Source organism: Saccostrea cucullata, unplaced genomic scaffold, assembly GCF_032062105.1.
Source record: "Saccostrea cucullata isolate Sc308-1 unplaced genomic scaffold, CSIRO_AGI_Scuc_v1 ctg756, whole genome shotgun sequence".
NCBI classification, from domain to species: domain Eukaryota; kingdom Metazoa; phylum Mollusca; class Bivalvia; order Ostreida; family Ostreidae; genus Saccostrea; species Saccostrea cuccullata.
The window spans coordinates 2,750-25,593 of NW_026930876.1; the positions used below are offsets into that span (position 1 = coordinate 2,750).

The 22,844-nt window shown below is 37.3% G+C and overlaps 1 protein-coding gene across 1 annotated transcript in view; it reads left to right on the plus strand.

The window, feature by feature from the left end:
- Positions 1–1,805: 1,805 nt before the first annotated feature.
- The window catches only part of LOC134230407 (intermembrane lipid transfer protein VPS13B-like), a 29,948-nt gene continuing 8,909 nt past the window's right edge, over positions 1,806–22,844 (plus strand). The window contains exons 1-39 of the mRNA XM_062712207.1: positions 1,806–1,858; positions 2,816–3,773; positions 4,202–4,395; positions 6,040–6,246; positions 6,535–6,772; positions 7,359–7,538; positions 7,932–8,113; positions 8,245–8,436; positions 8,562–8,686; positions 8,784–8,959; positions 9,126–9,245; positions 9,343–9,504; positions 10,665–10,844; positions 10,959–11,164; positions 11,397–11,619; positions 11,739–11,953; positions 12,402–12,567; positions 12,700–12,879; positions 13,002–13,134; positions 13,245–13,999; positions 14,129–14,240; positions 16,157–16,274; positions 16,385–17,009; positions 17,131–17,268; positions 17,429–17,647; positions 17,859–18,011; positions 18,155–18,408; positions 18,618–18,777; positions 19,042–19,223; positions 19,377–19,570; positions 19,759–19,934; positions 20,237–20,373; positions 20,665–20,778; positions 20,880–20,981; positions 21,064–21,153; positions 21,246–21,323; positions 21,426–21,578; positions 21,714–21,977; positions 22,373–22,453. Of these exons, the coding sequence (XP_062568191.1) occupies positions 2,846–3,773; positions 4,202–4,395; positions 6,040–6,246; positions 6,535–6,772; positions 7,359–7,538; positions 7,932–8,113; positions 8,245–8,436; positions 8,562–8,686; positions 8,784–8,959; positions 9,126–9,245; positions 9,343–9,504; positions 10,665–10,844; positions 10,959–11,164; positions 11,397–11,619; positions 11,739–11,953; positions 12,402–12,567; positions 12,700–12,879; positions 13,002–13,134; positions 13,245–13,999; positions 14,129–14,240; positions 16,157–16,274; positions 16,385–17,009; positions 17,131–17,268; positions 17,429–17,647; positions 17,859–18,011; positions 18,155–18,408; positions 18,618–18,777; positions 19,042–19,223; positions 19,377–19,570; positions 19,759–19,934; positions 20,237–20,373; positions 20,665–20,778; positions 20,880–20,981; positions 21,064–21,153; positions 21,246–21,323; positions 21,426–21,578; positions 21,714–21,977; positions 22,373–22,453 (8,112 nt within the window). The 5' untranslated portion in view covers positions 1,806–1,858; positions 2,816–2,845. The remainder of the gene's footprint in view (positions 1,859–2,815; positions 3,774–4,201; positions 4,396–6,039; positions 6,247–6,534; positions 6,773–7,358; positions 7,539–7,931; positions 8,114–8,244; positions 8,437–8,561; positions 8,687–8,783; positions 8,960–9,125; positions 9,246–9,342; positions 9,505–10,664; positions 10,845–10,958; positions 11,165–11,396; positions 11,620–11,738; positions 11,954–12,401; positions 12,568–12,699; positions 12,880–13,001; positions 13,135–13,244; positions 14,000–14,128; positions 14,241–16,156; positions 16,275–16,384; positions 17,010–17,130; positions 17,269–17,428; positions 17,648–17,858; positions 18,012–18,154; positions 18,409–18,617; positions 18,778–19,041; positions 19,224–19,376; positions 19,571–19,758; positions 19,935–20,236; positions 20,374–20,664; positions 20,779–20,879; positions 20,982–21,063; positions 21,154–21,245; positions 21,324–21,425; positions 21,579–21,713; positions 21,978–22,372; positions 22,454–22,844) is intronic.

Here is a 22,844-nt window from a genome sequence, read left to right on the forward strand (position 1 = left end):
GTGTATTATGATATACATGTATGTCATTCGTGTTTACATGGAAAGAGCTGATCGATGTAAATAGGTAGCTTGGCAGATCAAATCAGGTGATTCGTGGCCAAAAGACAGTCTGAATAATATCATTGAACCGAATTCTAGTCAAATGAATGAAAAAAATCGACATGATCCAGTAAAAAATATTAATTAATCTAGGTGTATTTTGATACAGGCCTATGCCATTTACATGTAAACAGCTGATCGATGTAAATAGGTATAGCTTGGCAGATCAAATCAGGTGATTCACGGCCAAGAGGCAGTTTAAATAATCTCATTGAACCGAATTCTAGTCAAATAAAAGAAAAAAATCGACATGACGCAGTAAAAAATGTTAAATCTGGGTGTATTTTGATACGGGCCTATGCCATTTACATATAAACAGCTGATCGATGTAAATAGGTAGGTTGGCAGATCAAATCAGGTGATTCGTGGCCAAAAGTCAATTTCAATAATATCATTGAACCGAGTTAATGTCAAATAAATGAAAAAAAACGGACATGACGCAGTTAAAAATGTTATTAATCGGGCAAGATGTATCATTTACTATACAAACTTACCGCATCGGCCGCCATCTTGGATGTTACGTAGGACGCTGACATGAGTGTGACTAAAATGGGTAGCGAAACCCGGGCCGGGCCGGGATTTTCGATAACGAAAACCGGGTTTTTGATAATCACGAAATAAATACTCATTCTTTCTTCATGAAATTTTTGGACATAGTTAATTATTCTAGGATTGGCCTTCGCTGAAAGTTTTAGATCAAAATGTTGTGTTTTTTAATGATTATCACAGATTGTCCTTTTCCAAGTGACTAAAATGGGTAGCGAGCCCGGATTACTCATTTTGGCGATTTAAACTTAATTTCGGCAGCATGTTTACAATTATTTCATTTGGATCTTTGAAATTGAACTTAAACTACCTAAAACATTTAACTGTTGCAGTAATAAATCACGATTATTGAAAATATACGCATTTTTTGAACACCCAGGATTGGTCGAAACCGGACACGTTCACCCAGGAAAAACCTTTTATTTCCGAAATACTTATAAGAAAATGACATAAAATTGAAATATAAATGACTCTTTTTTGATTTGCATATTTTTATTTATTTTTTCCAATTTATTTCTTAGATGTATCTCGGTCAGGGTCTGAAAAAAATCTACATTCTTTCTCTGGCAATCCGGAATTATTAATTTGTCCCGGGCAAACGCGTCCGGTTTTGACCTGTCCCGGGTCTATGAAAAATGACGAAAACCCTAATAATTGACATTTAATTTCATAATTATTGAACAATTTAACTATTTGAAGTTAATAAACAACCATTAAATGCAAATATCACAAACACTTTCGATGCATTAAGCTTAAAATCGCCAAAATGAGTAAACCGGGCTCGCTACCCATTTTAGTCACCTGGAAAAGGACAATCGGCGATAATCATCGAAAAACAAAACATTTTGACTTAAAATTCTCAGCGAAGGCAAAACCTGTACTTATAAACTATGTCTGTAAATTTCGTGAAGAAAGAATGAGTATTTATCTCGTAATTATCAAAAACCCGGCTCTCAGTTTTGAAATTCCCGGCCCGGCCCGGGTTTCGCTACCCATTTTAGTCACACTCCGCTGACATTGCAAAGTGTATGCCAGGGGCCTTCTGTGCGTGCACATCGGAAGGCCTCGGGAACCAGGCTATGATCTTTCATTTCACAGAGTTATCGAACTTTATTCCGTCTTCGGATTTACTAATAAAGCCATGGGTTCCGAATGAATAAAAATAAACATGGCGACTTATGAGTTGGCAGATCATATGATAATCAAATTATTTGTAAGTATGTATTTTATTTGCACTGCTATGTGCAAAGTCAATGTAATTACGGGACAACTGAAAAAATTTCTACCTTTTTTGTATGATTAAACTGCCTTTAGGAATGTGTCTTGACGCGTCTGCTATTAAACGACGAAGGGGTATCTCCAACTTCATCTATCAGTCCAGTCCAAAGACTATTTGTTACGTAGGTATTAATAGCTACCTAGGTATTTAAAACTAAAGTGCTATTTTTACCTACTTTCTGCTTTACTTGCATTTTGTGGCCAAAGGCATTGCAACATTTTTCTTGATACAGTCACAGATGATGAATATGACAAAAATTTGGCCAAAAAATGAAAACTTTATTTTATCAATTTTGCATAGAAAGTGATGTAAAATTGCCGATTCAGGAAGTAATCATTTTTTCGCCAAAATTTTGTTGTATTCATCATTAGTGTGACCGTATCAAAAAATATGGTATTCACCATGTTGCGCCGTTTGGTCTTTTGGTCGCAAAATACAGAAATTATATAAAGTAGGTAAATATAGCTACTTTTGGTAGCTTTAAATACCTAGGTAGCTATTAATAGCTACGTAGGTAGAAATAGTCTTTGGACTGGACCTGTCAGTGTCTATGTTTATGTTTTAATTCAGGTTAACAATGTTTAATTCATTCACATTGGGCATTTTGTTAAAAGAATAATGACATGCAAATTTTAAATTAAAAAAAACAACACTTGTTATGCAAGTGCTGTCGATGTAGATGTACACGTTTTGTTTTTGTGATTTAGCGCTTGGTTTGGACATGGCTAAGGATTTGTTTGCATACAGAACTTCATATTTATAAAAATATTCTCAAAAATTTGCAAAAAGTACATGTAGATCTCTAGGCCTGTTAACGAAATGAAGTATTTCCTGTAGACTGACTATGAACTACAAACAATCATTTTAGCAGTTTTCTCATTTACATTTCAGGAACTGTAAAGTAGACCAACTTTAATCAAAATGTTTAAGATAGAGTCTTACATCACCCCACTATTGATGGGTTACGTAGATAAATATGTGAAGTTGCGACATGAAGATTTTCAGCTGTCACTGTGGGGTGGTGATGCAGTCCTGAATAACCTTGACCTTAGATTGGATGTCATCGAGAAGGCCATCCAGCTTCCAATCATCTTCAAAAGTGGCCATATTCATGAACTGAGAATCCATGTACCTTGGACAAAACTAGGATCTGAACCTATTGTTATAACAATTAATACAATAGAATGCATTTTGAAACTGAGGGAATCTGCATACAGTGACACAGCTAGTTCTCAAACGCCAGAATTAAAGAAATCGCGATCATTCCAGGCAAAACAAAAACAAAGACGACAACAAGCAGGGGAAGATCTTCCACCAGGTTACTTACAAAGTCTTATGAATAAAATCTCCAACAATGTCAGTATAGTAATAAACAATTTAATTGTGAAGTTTGTGGAGGATGACATAGTCTTGTCCATTAATGTGAAGTCACTAGAGTGTTTCAGTGTGAATGAGTTGTGGAATCGAGCCTTCATTGACCTCTGTCCCCCAGAGCTTGCCCTAAGGAAGTCAATCAATCTCTCGGACCTTACAATTTGTCTAGATAAGTGTGACAGCAGTGGGAAGATAGAGAATTATCAGGACCCCATGGTATACAGGTGCTCCGTTACTGGTAGAGTCTACCTCAAGTATGACTCAATCAATGCAAAGTTTCCCAGCATCACTAAGTTTGACTTGTTTTGTGAGACTCTGGACGTTTCTCTGACTGACACTCAGCTGCCATTGTTTTTCCGCTTGATTGAACTTTGTTTGGCATTGTACTATGGCACACTCGAGTTTCCGAGCTCAGTGAATGAGCAGGAGTCGAGTGTGAAGAGCGCGGAAGGAAGTGAGGACAAGAAAGAGGAAGGTGAAGAACATTATTTAATCAAAATTTGTTCTTTATTTGTTTACTTACTTTATAAATCTATAAAGTTCATGGAATTAATAACAGTTTTTATATTAAGAAAAAATATTGGGGCAACAATAAATAATAATGTTTGATATACTCTTACAGACACATTAATATTACCTCTAACCAACCATGAGGCTTATCATCTCTCAGAGACTCAGACACTTTTAAGAGCAATAATTATTTGATCTGTTTAACGTCGTTTGTATACATTGTATGAGTACATCAATGAATTTCTAATTGCTCTGATTATAATAATGAATATCCATGTGTGAAATAATCTTTAAAAAATACTATTTCCTACTGACCTTGAAAAATGAGGGCCAAAGTAAATCAAGTAGGAAAAAAGGTAAACCAAGGCCTTATCAAGGTATGTGACATTTCAGATGAAGAGAAACAAAGGGTGGAGGATCTAGAGAATCAACAGAGCTGGTCCTCGTGGGCATGGTCCTATGTTCCCCAGATCCTACCCACAGGGGAGGAGGAGTTACAGGCCGAGGAAAGGTCCCCAAAGAAGAAACCACCCCCAGCTGTGTTAGCTGTAGGAATGTATGCCCACAAAGCCTCACTGACATTTAAGGTATCAATTGAGTTTTTTTAGCTCACCTCGACGAAGTCGAGATGAGCTTATGCTATACCCCCGGCGTTAGCGTCGGCGTCCCAGGTTAAAGTTTTAGGAGCAAGTCCATTCCCAAGTAACTATAAGCCCTACCTGAACCAAACTTGCATGGATGATGCATCTAGGGATGTACACTACCAGAGGATGCTGGATCTGACCTACATTTTCTAGATGAGTGACCAGGTTAAAGTTTTTGGAGCAGGTTCAAGTTTTTGGAGCAGGTCCATTCCCAAGGAAATATAAGCCCTACCTGGACCAAACTTGCATGGATGATGCATCTACGGATGTACACTACCAGACTTGCTTCGGATGCTGGATCTGACCTACATTTTCCAGATGAGTGACCAGGTTAAAGTTTTTGGAGCAGGTCTACAAGGAACATAAGCCTACCTGGTCCAAACTTGCATGGATGATGCATCTAGGAAAGGACACTACAAAACTTGCTTCGGATGCTGGATCTGACCTACATTTTCCAGATGAGTGACCAGGTTAAATTTGGAGCAGGTCCATTCCACAGAAAAAAGCCTTATTTGGACCAAACTTGCATAGATGATGCATCTAGGGACGGACACTACCAGACTTGCTTCGGATGCTGGATCTGACCTACATTTTCATTCCCAAGTAACTATAAGCCCTACCTGAGCCAAACTTGCATGGATGATGTATGTAGGGAACATACCAAATCGGATGCTGATCTGACCTACATTTTTTTGTAACTATAAGCTCTACCTGAACCAAACTAGCATGGATGATGTATCTAGGGGTGGACACTACCAGACTTGCTTCATATGCTGGATCTGACCTACATTTTCATTCCCAAGTAACTAGAAGCCCTTTTTGGACTAAACTAGCATGGATGATGTATCTAGGGGTGGACACTACCAGACTTGCTTCAGATGCTGGATCTGACCTACATTTTCATTCCCAAGTAACTATAGGCCCTAGCTAAACCAAACTTGCATGGATGATGTATATAGGGATGGATACTACCAGACTTGCTTCGGATGCTGGATCTGACCTACATTTTAATTCCCAAGTAACTATAAGTCCTACCTGAACCAAACTTGCATGGATGATGCATCTAAGGATGGACACTATCAGACTTGCTTCGGATGCTGGATCTGACCTATATTTTCCATACAAGAGACCAGGTTAAAGTTTTGGGAACAGGTCAAGTCCTTGATATCTGCAGTATTAACAAAGTTATGAATATTTGTTAACACTTTGCATGTTTTTCATGCTACACGCATAGAAATGTGTATATGGCATGTAAGGGGTTAAACACAACTTGCAAGAATATTGTTGTTGGGATGAATACTAAATATTAAGAAAATATGATGTGAGATTTCCATTACTTAAACTGATAACATTCGTCGAGGTGAGCTTCGTAATCTTTGATTACCTATGTTTTTTGTTTCAAAATGAATTTGATTTTGAAAAAAAAACTTACTAAAAACCTTTTTATATTAGAAATATTTAAGGTGGAAGAGTTTTTTGAAAAGATTTCGCTTTTAGATTGATTACTTTTTAATCTTCAAGAATTAGGCACACTCTTGTTTCTAAGTAAAGGATCACATGTTACTAAATAATTCTTTGCTGTTTTAGTTGACAGAGAAGATGAGAGAAAAAGTCCATTACGGTCCTCAGAAGATAGCATTCCGACCCTTTATGTACATGGAAGCTGAAGGAATAGGGGTAGACATTGTGATGAAGGGCCTGACTTTCTTCAACGTCCAGTTTGGGATCAGCAACATCAGTCTGGAGACCAGGGGAAACTGTATCTGTGGGGCAGATGATGGCGAGGATCAAAGGGTAAGGATCTAGGTTTTTCAGCTTATTTTAACGAAGTTGAGGGAGATTTTTTTATTTCATGCTATCAGAAACTATGGTGTAGTTAATCAAACCTTTTTTTTTCAAAAAAAGAAATGTATTGTCTTTTCAGTGAACTTAGGATGGTGAATACTGAAAATTTCAACTTCTTAAGTTTGTAATGTTGGTGTAATACATGTACTTGATAATTAATGTTGACATAAATATACTTACCTATTACTGAAATCAAGAGATCAAATTGATTTTGAATCATTGTACTTTTTCAAACAGAGCAAGGTGATTGTAAAGGGAGGAGATGGTCTTGCTGACAAGGTCATCAATTACTACAGCAGGTCACTGTTTGACCTTGGTTGTCCTGTCAACCAAGGTCAGGTATTGACCTGGACCTTTGATGGACCAGAACACTTACAAACATACACCGAGCAGGCGGCCATGGACAAGTTTGGGGTGTTCTTTGTGGATTATCTGTATGTGATGCAGCCATATGAGGAATCATCGCAAATGATTGGTAAGATTTTCAGGGTATTGTAAAGGGTATCATAAAAGCAATAGTGAAGTTAAGCTAAGTTTAACTTGAAAGAAAATATTCTGATGAACTTTAAAGTTGAACTTTAAAGTTTTCTTTGGATTAGTCTGGTTTGAAATACATATAAACAAGTATATGCCCTGAAATTATAAACAAGCAGGAAATATGACAATTTTGCATGTTACTGTAAGTTTTTCAGGGCTTTTCATAAAACTTGTGGTACTGTAAATCACTTTTTATTCGCGAGAACTTTATTTTCGCGTAATTACGCGAGCCTGTATGCTCGCGAAAATTTCATTCTCGCGTATAATGGAATTCCTTAAGATTATAGAGAGCAATGACCACAATTCGTGAAAATTTTATCTTGCTAATAAAGAGTCAAAGACTATCTAGCGAAAATAAGGTGTCGCGAAAATTAAGTGATCTACAGCATTTGATTATATCATTTTAAGCCCAGCAAAAAGGAAATCAATAAAAAATTCTCTATCATATACTAGAATTTCAGATTGTTTGGAGGTAGCAGTCCTGAATTTACTGTTGAGCTTTTCATTTTATTTTCTTTTTGTAGGGAGCACGTCCTCAATATCTGAGGGGGAGGAGCATGTGTTCCTCAGGGAGAACTCCTTAATGAGGTACATTGTGGGGAGCTGTCAGTTTAACATCTCCTCCTCAGCTGTCCACCGAGTTCAAAGGTTCATACAGGCAGCTCAGAACCACAGCTACGAGCCGTACGCTAAAACAAAAGATGGTATGTACAACTAGGCCGTGTAATGAAGTAGTCCTCAGGTCTAAAGCTAGTATTTGAATAAATAACCATAAAGAGGAAATAGTTACAGAATTTAAAAATGATGTAAAATATTCGTGAGGAATGGAACTAATGCAATTTATCTGTAAATCATCAGAGGCCTGTTCAATGGAGCAAATGTAATGAGCGCTCGCCAAAATTCCTTATACCTCCAACAGAAATGTTCACGAGCAATCGCTCTATTGAACAGGCCTCTGAAAAGGAGTGGTGAACACTGGAAGGCAGCTTGCTTTCAAAAACTATAAACAAGTTAACAATATGCATCATAAAAATTCTTTAAATTAAATTCTCCATAAGTACATCATTAACATTAGTTTTCCCTGTGTTTTTATACAGAGGTTGTGGATGACCAGAGACCAGCCCCATCGGAGGCCCAGGTGTCCTCCCTGGAGAATGTCCTACCCACCCGAACCCAGCACCTCACCATCATACAACCCTTCATCTCCGTCTACTACGCTCAACATGAAAACTGTGATATCTCAAAGAAATCCTACAAAACTGTTCATAAACCTTCCAAGGTAAGCAAAATAGAAATATTGTTATGAAGATAATGAGAAAGTCTTTGAAAATATTTCAAATAAGAATTACATTTTCTTTCTAACTTGAAACAAATATCAATACTTTCTCTTAATAAATGCATTTCTTCCAGGTTTCTAAAGAAGAATCAAATTTACCAAAGCCATCAGCTGTGATATTACCTGTGGTTGCTATGACAGCAGTAAAATTTGAATTTCAAGTCACTAATCCAATGTATCCTAGAAAACTTATCAAATATGTCAGTAAAATGGCTGCTCCTTCTGCTAACCTTCTCCATAATTGCCACTCACACACACAATTTAAGGTAAGTATTTGTACTTCAACATTGTAAAGATAATGTGTCATATAAGGTACCTTTGTACATGTATGTCATATAATTAGCTAGTAGAAAGTCAATTTTGTGAAGTACATTATGTTTTATCATTGTAGTTGTTTGGAGCTGCCATTGGTCTGCAGACTCTGTCAGAAGATTTAACAAAGTCACATGTCCTGTCTCTTGTGCCTGAGTTCAGTGGCGCCATCTACAACAAGCGTCTGCTGCTCTCCATGTATTGGTAAAACAGTTGTTTCTTGATCAGTTTATAAAACCTCTTCAACAGCTTTTTTTGCACAACAAAGCTAAAATGCAATTAATTTTAATTAAATTTTCAGGAACAGTAGGAGACAGCCTAAGGCTGAGCAGATTTATGAACTTCCTCAGGCCACGGCCAACTTCACCAAGGCCAGCCTACTGCTACTGACCCAGATTGTATCGTCATGGCAACAGAAGACTCCAAAGTCAGCTCTTCTTACAGACACAAGTCTAATGAAGGATAACTTTGTAGAAGGTAGAAAGACTTGGATTCTATAGTACATATCTATATTCTGATACATTGTATCAAGGAATATCTCAAAGATTTTTCTTAGTCCCATTAAAATCATGATAATAATGTTTGGCTGTCTGTTGAAGGTGAAAAGAGATTGTTTTTAGCTTAGATTTCACTTCCATTGTAGATGCTGTGAATATCCCTGTGCTAGAGTTGATTGTGTCAGGAATAGAAATGAAGAAGAGTAAACTGGTGGACACTCAGGCCTGTACTGGTACCCTGTCCTCAGTTATGGCAACTCTCTACTGTAAGTTGCTTGTCTCCTTATGAATTAGTATTGCTTTGTGATCAGATATTCACAGTATAAATATTTTCAATTAATGACAAGACAACTCTTGTTTTAGTGGGGAGAAACTCACCACCTATCCCAGTGTTCACTGCTCCGGCTGACACCAGTAAAATCTCTACAGAGGAATTCTTCATGCACCAGACTACATATACAGAGGAATCCAAAGATTTCATCACAATTGTTTATCAGATTCCTAAAGATCAGGCAACAACTGAGTGTAAGAATCATCATATTTGTCCTTTCGTTTCACAACATATTAATAATGTACTGTAGAAGTACTTTTTTCCGCGTGGTATTAATTTACGCTATGTACGCTGTCACAAATCTTCTGCGGAAAATTGTCCAAGTGTACTTAATATAAATGTAAGGCATATAGTGACAAACTACAAAATCCGTGTAATAATTTTCTACCAGCGGATTAAACAGAAATTGAGATTCTGCGGAATTATGACCAGGTGGAAAAAAGTACGTCTAAAGTATTTGGGGAAATTTTTGCCCATGTTTTATTTTTGCCCCTTTAGTGATACTCATATTTTTAAGGTGAATTTGTATCAATGTATATTCAAAGATTACATTCTGTATGCGTACTGAAAATAGGGGGCTTCATAAACTAGCGGCTAAACCTTCGCGAGCCCCACGTGAATTTCGCCGAGATCCCGTTTCTTCTTCATCCAATGATTATATTAATCTCCCAACTAAATTTTGTCAGGAAAGTTGCTTTTCAATTTCAAGCCCTATTTTTGGTTTCGTTTTTCGTTTTGGTCGACTTTGTCAATGTAGCAGGCCTACTGGGCTTCCCTCTCTTACCATGCTGTTTTGTTTATGAAAACTATATGCATGCGTGTGTAGCATGTATATATTTATGTACCATAAATAATTATTAAAATGAAATAACGTTGAAACATTTGATGTATATAGCCACGCCCTCCTGCATAGCAGCAGTCAACATTGCTTGACGACGGGTGGTATTACAAAAAATAGCGATGCACGGAATTTATGCGCGCACGGTTCACTGTACCATTCAGTATAATATAAATAATTATTAATTTTAATGAAATAATTTTAGAATTATTTACATTATAAAACTTGTAATTTTCTGAAAGTGTATACATTAATAAGTATGAAAAAAATTCCAAATCCAATAGGAAAATTTTAACAAGTCTGTTTTTGAAGAGATGTGCTGTATTGTGAGTTTAAGCAAAATTGTGACTGCATGAATTTAAAATGGGGCAAAATTGTTTGCAAATGTGAAAGGGCAAAAATAATGCTGTATACAGTCAATCAGCAGAGGATAAAATATTGTCACACTTTTTCTTGATGATACATGTACAATGGTTTTAAGGAAGTTGAAACACACTGTTCTTTCCTTTTGTTTAGTACCAACTGTGGCCTTGCTGAATATGGAAGGATTTGTATGTAACATGGACCAGTCATTAAATGAATGGTTTAATTACACACCCACATTAATGAAGAAAGCCGCCAAGAAAGAGAGTCAAGTCAGCCTTGACATGGCCTTGGCTGAGGCCACCATTCCACTGCAGAGACAAAGGTCAAAAGGTGAAGGTCATATTATAAATACAATTCATGTGTTTCTACTTTTCTTTAAGAGCAAAGGTTTAAAACATTTTAATTTTTTTTTCTGTTCTAAAAGTTATATTTATTTTTTGACAGCTTCAAGTGCTGATTCAACAACTCACAAAACAGAATCTGTCACTAAAAACACTAGTCAAGTAGAAACAAAAACAATTACCCATAGTGCATCACAGAGAGCACTGACCAATCAGAAGTCAGAGAGTGAAGAATCAGGGAAAACAGAGGATGTTCTTGGGAAATGGCTGTCTGGGATATTTCCTTATGTTAAGTCACTCTACCTTCAGGTAAGAAATTTACTTGTATCTAATCAAAAGAAATAAGTAAATTTTATTTTCTATCTACAGACTTTATAACAAAAAATTGACTTTACATGTACATGTATATGTATATGATATGATCAACTACTGGCACATTAAGAATAGTAGCTGAGAGCACATTAATCTTTTATTATGGGTATGTTAACTGACACTTAGGGTTAACATTAATTAACTTGAAACATATTTATCTATAAATCAGGTGGATGTGAAGTGTTGTTGCCTGTTCCTGAGCTCGGCCAGTGTCATGGTATCTGATCCCAGCTCCTTCATACCCCTCAACATCAGGAAGTCCACCTCAGAAAACCCCGCCGCCGAGACCCTGGTGTTCTGTCTTCCCACCCTCAAATTATACAGCTCTGGGGGGCGATCTCTGTCCAGGGGAATGGACATCCCTATCACTAGTCTAGAGGGACCACTCAAAGGTCAGAATCAGACAGGAAATAATTTTGAAATTTACTAGATGTAATGAAGTTCCTATCATCGCTTTACTTGTCTTGTTAAGAAAGGGATAACTAAGAACTTTAATGGATTTCATTTCCAGGTGAGAGGTTGCCATGGCAGATGAGTTTGGACGACTTCAGTGTGTACTCCCTCCATGGGTCAGACATTCACTCCCTGGTCAAACCAGCCTCAGTCAGTTGTACAGTAGCAGTCACCTCTAAGTACGATCTGTTGTCCTCAGATACTATCTCAGCACTGGGTCTCTGTCTACACACAGACATGAAGGCTGTGACCCTGTCTTGTTCTAAACATCAGGTATTGTTTTCAGTTACGTCTACTATGTGTGCCATAAAACCAGTTTTGCATCTATACATTAATGTAAGGGTCTAAGTAAGGTCACTATCATATGCATTTGAGTATCCATATGATATCTTTGTTTAATTTTTTTTCCCATTTTCAAGGCCAATGTGTTTTTTGTGACAATAATGAAGTTAATATAAAATCAAGATAATCTAATTATGAATGTAGAACAGGCATATATACATGAGGTCAATGTTGATCGTACATACTCGCTTATAAGTTGATTTTTCGGGCATTAAAATTTGACTCAAAACTCTTTGTCTGACTTATGGGCAAGTTATAGAAAAACTAGTTTTTAGAGGACCAGTCCCTTTGATTTAAGCTCAGAAAATACAACCGAGTTATTGGCGGACTGACTTATAAGCGAGTATATACGGTACTAAATGTATGAATGTAATCATAGGTTAAGTTGTGTGCTCGACTGGCTATGAGTCTACTGGACATGGCTACAGAAGTCAGGTCTCTGATGAAGGATCTTTCACCCAAACCTGTAGAGAAAGCCAAGAAGGATGAAATCCCAGAGACACCCCCTGTAGCAGAACCAACCAGCAATAAATCTATTGTAGAAGGTATAAAGAACTGTTTGAAGGATCTGTGTTAAAATGCTTTTGCAGTAAAAAAAAAATTGTGAATTTGTTTAAAGAAACAAGACCATTGCTCTCTGGCTACTTACATCAATAAATTTTACAATATTTTTGCAGATGTTCTGCTATCAGAAACAGAGACCTCTACTGAGAATAAGTCAAGGGGGACAACTCCGAGCCAGGATCTGGAGTATGATGGCTACAGTAAAGACAGAGTGAGACTGTCCCTCTGGCTTCAGTGGACCCTCCCTAAACTGGAACTCAGGTTCTACAAACACGATAAAGTCACAAATCAAGGTAGGGACAGGATGGCAGGTGTAATGAGAATTTTTTTGCATAGGTTAAAGAAGAAATTAAAAAAATCTTTGTTTTTAGATTCTTTAACATGATAATGTCATGCTTTTAATTTATTCCAACAGAAAATAGAGTCACCATGCAAATTGAGGATATTGCATTATCTGTTGATGTCCAGGAAATATATGCTAAGGTCAAGGTCACCTGTAATTCTGCTAATGTTCATCACTTTGACAGAAAAATGCCCAAGAATAAAAAGTGAGTATTTCATGTAAATCTATTAACAATCAAAGATTAAAAACAGAAAGGCTGATTTAGATCATAACAGAGCATGGAAAAGCAAGATGAGTTTGTTCTCTATTTTCTAGTGAGCTGACCCACTGGGAAGAGGGACCTTACCTAGGCATCCTGATGAGTTGTAGAAAAGAGATCTCGGATGACATCCAGATTTTATCTCACAAAACTGGTTTTCATTCCCAGCATTCCACATTACATAAAACTGGAGAGTCCCAGTCAAGGGACGTAACTCATGGTTTCCTCAACTTCACTTTCACGCGTGCCTTATGTAAGAATGTTGCCAAGAAGATGAGGAAGCTGAATGCAGACCTGGCAGCTTTCGAGGAATTTGAGAATGAGGCTGTTAGTTATGATCTTTATTTCCACAAACACATCTCAGAGATGTGTCTAAACACTGAACCCTGTGATTTTATCTTGTACATTCCAGCAGTGCATACTGTCCTAGACAGCTTTGAATCTCTGATATTCCCTAAGAAATCTTCCTCTGTGCCAAAACCAGTTCAAATCCCAGCAATACCAGCTCAGAAGAAGGAAAATCTTCCCATACTTACCTCCAGTTTTCTCCCTTTGTTGTATGTTACCATCAGCAATGTTAGAGTTTTCATTCCCAGAATATCTCCAGTGGAGCAGAAAGGTCATGACCTAGCTCTGATCATTCTACCAGAAATAGCAGTGAACCCACAAGTGGATAATCCGTTACCTAGATATGCTGTCGAGAGGGAGATCTACCACAAGGCCATGCAGCTAAACCTGACACAACAACCTGGGTCAGCCATTGAGAATAGGCAGTACCAGATTGATATTCAGGGGCTCTCCATATGTACAGGTATGATAATAACAAACATGTGGGAATATTAATTGTGATACATGTTCTAGTGTAGACAGAGGTAGAGAGAGAGAGAAAACTTATTGTAATACTAATATCCAGATTTGAGAATAAATCTGTTTTTTTCAGGAAAATGGGGAGATTTTCTCCAGCAGACACATTCAGAGAGACAGAAAGACTTGGTCAAGCCAAAGATCCAGATTCCTGCCCTGGAATGGAATACAGTTCTCAAACCCTTCAAGTAAGTTTTAATTACATGTTCTCAAAATCCTCTTTATGATAGATGAAAACTGAAGATTAGGTGTTACGAAAGACATTTTCCCAACATAAATTCTCACAAACTGATAAGAAAAGGTTGGATCAAATATACTTTGCTTGTTTATAATAAGGTCACCTGAGTAAACTCAGGTGACCTATTGCTATCCGTTTTCGTCCGTCGTCGTGCGTCGTGCGTTGTGCGTCGTGCGTTGTGCGTTAACATTTGAACATTTTCAGCTTCTTCTCTGCAACCACTGAACCAATTTCAACCAAATTTGGCCTAAAGCATCTATGGCTGAAGGGGAACAAAAATTGTGAATTTCATGATCCCTGCCCCCCTGGGGCCTGAGGGGTGGGGCCAAAACCACTAAAATTAATGCAATCTTTAAAAAATCTTCTTCTTAACTCCTGGACATCAAGCAGTCAAACTGTTTGCATGATTGTAATCAGCAATTAGTCCTCTACCAAAATTGTGAAATTCATGGCCCCAGGGTCAGGGGTTCTAGTGCCAGGGCGGGGCTAAATAAGTAGGTAGTGAAAATGCATTATTTCTTTGAAAATCTTCTTCTCTGCTCCTGGGTATTAAATAAACCAACTAAGCACATAGTTATGATGAGCAAGAGTACCACTACCAAAATTGTGAATTTTATGGGCCCAGGGTCAGGGGTTCTGGTGTTAGGGCGGGGCTCTATTGATTATATAGTGAAAATACATGAATTCTTTGAAAATCTTCTTCTCTGCTCCTGGGTATTAAATAAACTAACTAAGTGCATAGTTATGATGAGCAAGAGTGCCTCTACTGAAATTGTGAATTTTATGGCCCCAGGGTCAGGGGTTCTGGAGTTAGGGCGGGGCTCTATTGATTATATAGTGAAAATACATGAATTCTTTGAAAATCTTCTTCTCTGCTCCTGGGTATTAAATAAACCAACTAAGTACATAGTTATGATGAACAAGAGTGCCTCTACCAAAATTGTGAATTTTATGGCCCCAGGGTCAGGGGTTCTAGTGTTAGGGCGGGGCTCTATAGATTATATAGTGAAAATACATGAATTCTCTGAAAATCTTCTTCTCTGCTCCTGGGTATTAAATAAACTAACTAAGTGCATAGTTATGATGAACAAGAGTGCCTCTACCAAAATTGTGAATTTGTTTGGCCCCAGGGTCAGGGGTTCTGGTGTTAGGGCGGGGCTCTATTGATTATATAGTGAAAATACATGAATTCTTTGAAAATCTTTTCTGCTTCTGGGTATTGAATAAACTAACTAAGTGCATAGTTATCATGAGCAAGAGTGCCTCTAACAAATTTGTGAATTTCATGGCCCCAGGGACATGGGTTCTGGTGTTAGGTTGGGGCTCTATTGATTACATCAGTGAAAATACATTAAATCTTTGAAAATTTTCTTCTCTGCTCCTCGGTATTAAGCAGATGAACTACCTATATAGTTATGCTGTACAAGGGCCCATATCTTCCAGAATTGTGAATTTCAAGGCCCCAGGGTCAGGGATACCATAGAAGGGGGGGGGGGGCTGTACTTATATACTGAAAATGAATGAATGGTTTGAAATCTGCTCCTTGGTATTAATCAAATATCAAGGCCTAAGGGTCAGGGGTTCATGTGTGGTAGGGGCACTATTGATTATTGCTGAATATTACTGATTAGTTGAAATGCATTTTTTGTTCCCTTACCCTGCATATGGGTATTAAGTAAACAAACTAAGCAACTGCTAAACTTGTATATTGATATGATGATCAATGGTGCCTCTTTCAAAATTGTGAATGCCATAGCATCTGGCTTAAAACATGAATCAAATTCAATCACTGGAAAGTTGTTGCATAATACTCAGGTGACCTATAAGGCCCATGGGCCTCTTGTTTACTTGATGTTTGTTTTCCAGTGATGAACGTGAACCTATTAAGTTGGTGCCTATGCTGTATAGATTGGACATGAAGATTGTAGCAGCTCCAGCTATTGTTTACATCTCTCAGAGGAAGGATATCCAACCCGTACAGAAGGTATTGATGGACATCAGTAGAGCCTATAGACCCAATTACATCCTAAAACTGGTAATATAATCTGATTTCTCTGAAATGTTAATTAGAGTTAATGGTTTTTTCCCCTTCAGATTTTGGTATGTGGACATTCCTTGGAAGTCAATGTAACAAACAAGCTTAACATCTATGCTGGGACAAGTCAGATCAAACTCTTTGAGGACCTGGCTCTATCTTTTGTGTCAAGCCTCTCAGGGAAACATAGCAGAAGAGAAAAACATTCTAGAAAAAGTCAGACAGGTGCCCCGGCAAAGTCAGAGGTGTCAGCTGACAGCGGACTGGGTAGTGATATATCGTCAGTCAAATCCCCAGGGAAAACAAGAACAGAGAGACCTTCTATAATAAATCAGGGTCAAGGATCTCAGTCAATCACACCTTTTGACTTATTACTGACTGCTAATGTTGTGTCCTGTACACTGTTCAGAAACCAGGGGATAGAGAAAGGGGTGGATCTATCAGACGACATGGTGATCATTGATAAAGCTGATGTGGCAGACATGGGAACAGCGAATAATTCTGACAGAAAAGGAAGGAAAGAAAGTACAGGAGATTCATGTCTAGATCCTGTGATACCATTCCTTCATTTGTATCTATGGCAACCTCATACAGTGCTTTCCTGTCACCATGACAACCAGAAGTTTGAAATTTCATGCTATGATATTTCCTTAAAAGGGCCCCATAAAAATATCACTCCTACAGGTACTTTATTGCTTTTGTCAGTCAAAAAAGAAATTAATTTAAAATATCAGCAAATAAAATCACATTTTATAATCCATATTAATTGTTAGAATCCTCTCAATGTTCAAATTTGTTTTGCTAGATTTATCCAAGCAGTTGCCTAACTGGTCAACATATGGAGTGAGCTGGATAGAGACCAGACCAGGAGAACCCAATCCTAAGACAGGAATCCCTCCAAGTCTGTGTACACTGTCTGTTGCAGACTTGATGAAGGATCGGGGTAAGTCTTTTGTGTTTTTTATTTACCCCTGTTGTTTGTACAGTATGTAGCACATTTATTCTTCTCATGAATAGCAGGACTATATTATTACCGTAATAGCTATAGAAATAAGAAGATATCAGATATATTTAAATTTTCTTTGTTATCTTGTTTGTAACAGTTAAAATTGGGGTCAAAGTGGAGAGACCAGTGAAAGTCAACTTAAGTCTGGATAAAGTGCAACACATTCAGGATTTCCTCAGTGATATTTTGGTATCATCTCCTGGTGATCAGAGTGCTAAGGGACCACCTAACTTGGAGGGGACAGTCCCGGGACCACCAGGAAAATCTGGGTCACCATCAAGGGAGACAACTAGTGCAAGTTCAGAGGGACTACAGAGTAAGACTCCTTAGTTTGTTCAAATATATCTATATTCAAATTTGTTTGTAAAATTTATTTCATATGCTGTTTTTGTCCCTTCATAAATGAATAAGCTTTCATTTAAAAAAATTGATATCATTGATTACATTTTGGGACAATATAATTTCCATTATTCTCATAAACAGACCTAGAGTAAATTTTTTTAGTACAATTCATCTTTATTTCACAGCTGTTATTTCTAAGATTGGAGATGTGGATGTGGTTTGTAATCAGATGGTCATAGCCATGGAGACAGAATGTGCTGATGAGCATGCTCAGTTGTTCAGTAGTGTAGAGGAAATCCAGCTGGAGGTCAACCTGATTCCTAATCAGCTAAATCCAGGTCAGGGGTCAAGGACTTTATGTTTGGGGTTAAAACTAAAACTGTAATTGAAATCTTCTTAGGTGTATTTTCTCTTTATAATTTTTTCTGTCAAAATTATACATGTGCAGAGCAGAAGCTTATTGTAGAATTATTTGTTTTAGATAAGACAGAAGGACTGACAGCAGACTTTTATTTCTGGGATTTAACTGTCAGCACCAGTTACAGAAACAAAACCTGCCCCTTTCTGGGGCCCCTGAGTTTGGCCGCTGATGCTGTGGTCAGATTCTATGAGGATGATTGTCTGACCCCATTGTCTGTACCCAGAGTGGTCACTTCTATCACTGTAGAACACATACAGATCTCAGTTGGTCAGGAGCATGTCAAATGTTTCAAAGTATTCGGGGATAGTTTGAAGGTAAAGTTAATTAAATTGTGTAAATTGTATTAATACTAGGTTTACCAGAATTTTTAGTTCCAGTTTGTCAATATCTGTACATACAGGTGTATATGATTTTTCCTTTAAAAGTTTCTGCCTTATATAAACTCCTCCAATGAGATAGTAAACAAAACTTTCATAATTGTCTTTTGTCAAGTGTTTATCGTAGTTTATTTTTTGTTTGGTAGAACTTCACTGGTCAATTCCAGAAAGTCAGTAAGAGGCATAAAGACCCCCCAGACCTTGGGGTGGAGACAGAGGGGGCACCTGTTGAGTCTGTATTGGTGGCAGAAGAGTCCTCCAAGGATGATCTGAGAACGGGAAAGTTCCTGTATGTCATGAATCCAGGTAATACATGGAATTTCTATGATAAATACATGTATATATAGTAAATATAATTTTTTTTAGGCTTGTGAAAGTATTATAGAGAATGATGAACATGCAAAAATGAAATTTTGTTGGCCCTTGTTATATGTGTTGTGTTTACAGACAGTAAATTGATCTTCCCCCAGCTGGTCCTTCATTGACTTTTCTGACCCCCTCATGTAACCTACACTGTACCTGACACTTATCAACCTATCTGATCCCTTATGTGATTTGCTGTATTTACAGACAGCAGAGTGATGTTCCCGGCAGCAGGACAGATTGTCTTCTGTAATGAGGACCATAATGACGAAGCCAGCATGACCTGGAGTTATTGTCAACCAAGAGTTATCTCCCATATATCATTCACTCCCATTCCATTTAACTTACCTCAGAACTTCCCCAGTAAAGCAGAGGAAAAACAGATATTGGTAGGACTTATGAATAGGACATCTTCCATTTGCTGTTACAGAAAGAGAGACTTGAACACTTTAAATATTCAAATGACTGTTAAGGTTATATTAAAAAAATGAAATTCTTTATAGAGGCATTTTTAAACATTGAATTCTTTTTCTTGTTTATAGGTACCATGTGCTTTACAGTACTACGATGTGGTCACTAAACAGTTTGTTACCTACATACAGTTTGATTTGTCAGAAAATGTAGAGACTGTGCTGGAACTTCCAGAGGTCAAAGTTCATCTTGTGGGGGATCTGGTGGTTGCCAAGATGTGGAGGGTGCTGATCAAATATAACCAGATCTTCTGTCACGGACATGAGTAAGTTTTCCTTAGAATACTATGCATGAATGTATAATTATCATGCTATTATTTCGTCCAAAAAGACAAAAATACTTGTACCTTTTCCTATAATATCAACATGATCAATGACAGTCAACAGAGCCTATTATATGAAATTGTCATGTAAAGTACAGAATTGAACATTCATTATCCCTGTATGTTTACAGACTGACAGAAGAGGACCTCCCAGAGAGAAGTTCTATCCTGCTTCCCTCCTCCCTGGCCGCCTCGGTGAAGATTGATTCCAGTTACCTCCCCTGTCTTATCCCGGTACTACAGTGTTACGTCAATGTCAGTCTGGTGGCCGTTCACCTGTATAACCACTTCAGGTGTCTGGGCTCAGGTGGGTTTATGTTGTACAGACGTGATTAGTAGAAGTACAGTTAACTTCACTATACTGAACACCAATATGTCAAATATCAAGGATGTTGGGAAGTGAGTTGACAGTCCTAATTAATCTATCATAGATACATGGATAATTTTAACCTTAGTATCTTGAACTCTTGACATCTCCTGTTTTCTGAAATTCCTGTTATATTCCAGATACATGTATTAAGATGTTAGTAGATTTATGTAGGAAATCAGTTTTATTTATCAGCGTAGTTTACTGTATATGCTTATTTCTGGGTTTGTCTATGTTTTTAGGGGTACCCAGTAAACTACATCCCTTTGTGTTTGATGGCAGTCTTCCAGAGGACCAGATGTTCAGTGCCCTGACCTTCAGGAATTCCTCACTACAAGTCAGACATCTACTGGGGGACTTCAGGAGGACTGCAGTACAGGTAATATAGCTATCAAGGTTCACAGGTAGTATAGTAAAAGCAATGGCACCATAGAGTACAGTGTTAACCATAGTATGGGTATAGTATAGTCATCAAAGTCCACAGGTAGTTAGTAAACTAAAGGAACCGAAGAGTACGTTATTAACCTTAGTATAGGTATAGTCATCAAGGTAGTGTGGTAAAAGCAATGGAACCATAGGGTTCAGAAATCTGTAGTCACATGTTATAGGGTTCAGAAGAAACAATTTGATTAACCAGATATGTTTAATTGTAAAAATATCTCTATTGTAGTTGTCTGGGTCTGCTAGTGTAGAGGTGACAGACTACGGCAATCTGACAAACCATGACGTCATCAGACCCTTTATTTTCTACGGAGACATATGTCTACTTCCTGAAGACAAACAGGTCAGTTTTAAATGAAATGTATGGGAAAAAATGAAAAAGAAATTAAGTTTTGGTCAGTTTGAAAGGAGAATGTTTTTTATAATTTACATTTCTCCCTACAGACACAGCAGTTGGATTGTAACCTGACAGTAGATCCAGTGTTTATCAGGTTTGGTAAAGGAGCTGTACACACTCTGAACTGCTCACTCCAGGCCTGGAATCAGGTAATGGGCTCAGAAAACTTACTGAAGTTTGTGTATAAGTTATTCAATTTAGATCTTTTATATGTGACTGTCATATTATTAGGTGTCTGGTGTAACAAAAGAAACAGAGAGAGTGATACTCAATCACTACATCATATGTAATGATACATCTCAACCAATCAGGTTTGGTCAGGTAGGTCACATTGACAACATATTTCTGTTTTTCCATATATTAAACACATTATGCAATTAGGATCACAATTTACAGTCTCTGTGTAATTTTAGGTTGGAACTGATGAAAACATTGCTCTGGAATCCAGAAACATGCACTGCTACAGCTGGAGAAGTCAAAAAGCAAAACAGGTCAGTTTCATCATGCTTATTTTTAATCACAAGAACATTTTCCTCATTATATGTTTCATTCTTAATGGCATGGGGATTATATTATTTAATTTTCCTTTACAGGAGCTCCATCTGTGTGTTGATGGTAAGGTGTGGAAGTGGTCTGAGCCGTTTGACATTAACGTTGTTGGCAGTGTAGTTCGAGTCATGAAGACGTTTAATCAACAGCAGTCCCTGATCATTACTGTCAAACAGATATCTAATGTCCAGAAACAGGTAAATTGGAACTTCTTGAGAACATTTGAATTGGCAGATGGAAGTTGTACTAGGCTTAAATAATCAACATAAAATTTTGTATTTTGAGACTTAAACAGAAGTTTTGAAATGGAGAAAAAAATGTCTACTTTTCAGGTGACCATTCATGGACAACTGATGATAGCCAGTCACATGTCCCTGCCGTTAAATGTCAGGATTTTCTACTCCACGTCGGAATCTGAGATGAACCAATCAACAGTCATGCTTCACCAGAGTGAGACAGGCCCCTCCCACATTCTAGAACCCGAGCATATCAAGTACATCAAAGTACGAGCACACCGAGGGCCAGTGGATGATTATGATTGGTCCAGTGAGGTGTATGTGTCCGCAGAGAAACTTACAGACAGCAGGACAGTCATGGTAGGTGACAAGATAACTGACATTTAAACAAACTCATAGAGTTCAATTATTTGTTCTGTTGTTCGCTCTCTGCATTTTTTTTTGAAAAAAAAATTAGTAATGAAGCTATAAATTGTAGAAACATTGCACAGGATATCCTTAATGTGATTATCCATTTCATTAAAGAGGGAGCAAAGTTTATTTGCTGCTTCAGTTTTTATATGCTGTATAATACCATATTATAAGTGGAAATTTAGCGAGCCAAAAATTTACCGATTTGCCCTTAAAATTGGGTATTTTATTTTTAGCAAGAAGTAATATTAGCAATTTAAATGTTTAAATTCTTGCTAAAAAGTCTGCTTATACGGTAATATAAGGAGGAAAATAAGATGACTGACTTTAATTAATTGTTACAGATTACAATGCCAGACAAGAGTAAGATACACATCTGGTGTCATGTGATTTGTCAACATGTGAAGAGCGTCTCACGAGTTACAGTAAGTCATACTTATACAATGCATTACATAGTGTCAAAAAAATTTAAAACGACACTGTACAGAATACTGCTAGATAATGCTGATTTGTCAATATGCACTTAAAAAAATATAATTTACTGGTAACCTAATTTTAGTTGTATAAAGACTACCTGACCAAATAAACCACATGAAGTAAAATTTTATTCTTTTATTTTTATTTTATTAATCTTTCATAAAAATTATTATTTGAGTTTTGCTCCCCCTCTTTAAGTGTATTATCTCCCCTTTCAACATTTGATTATCTCCCTGTCAGCTTCAGAGGTGCTATACCTCCACAAGGAGAATGGTAAGTTACACTGGGTTCTTACAATGGCTCACATTTCTGATTTTCTACTTTAGGCTATATAAAATT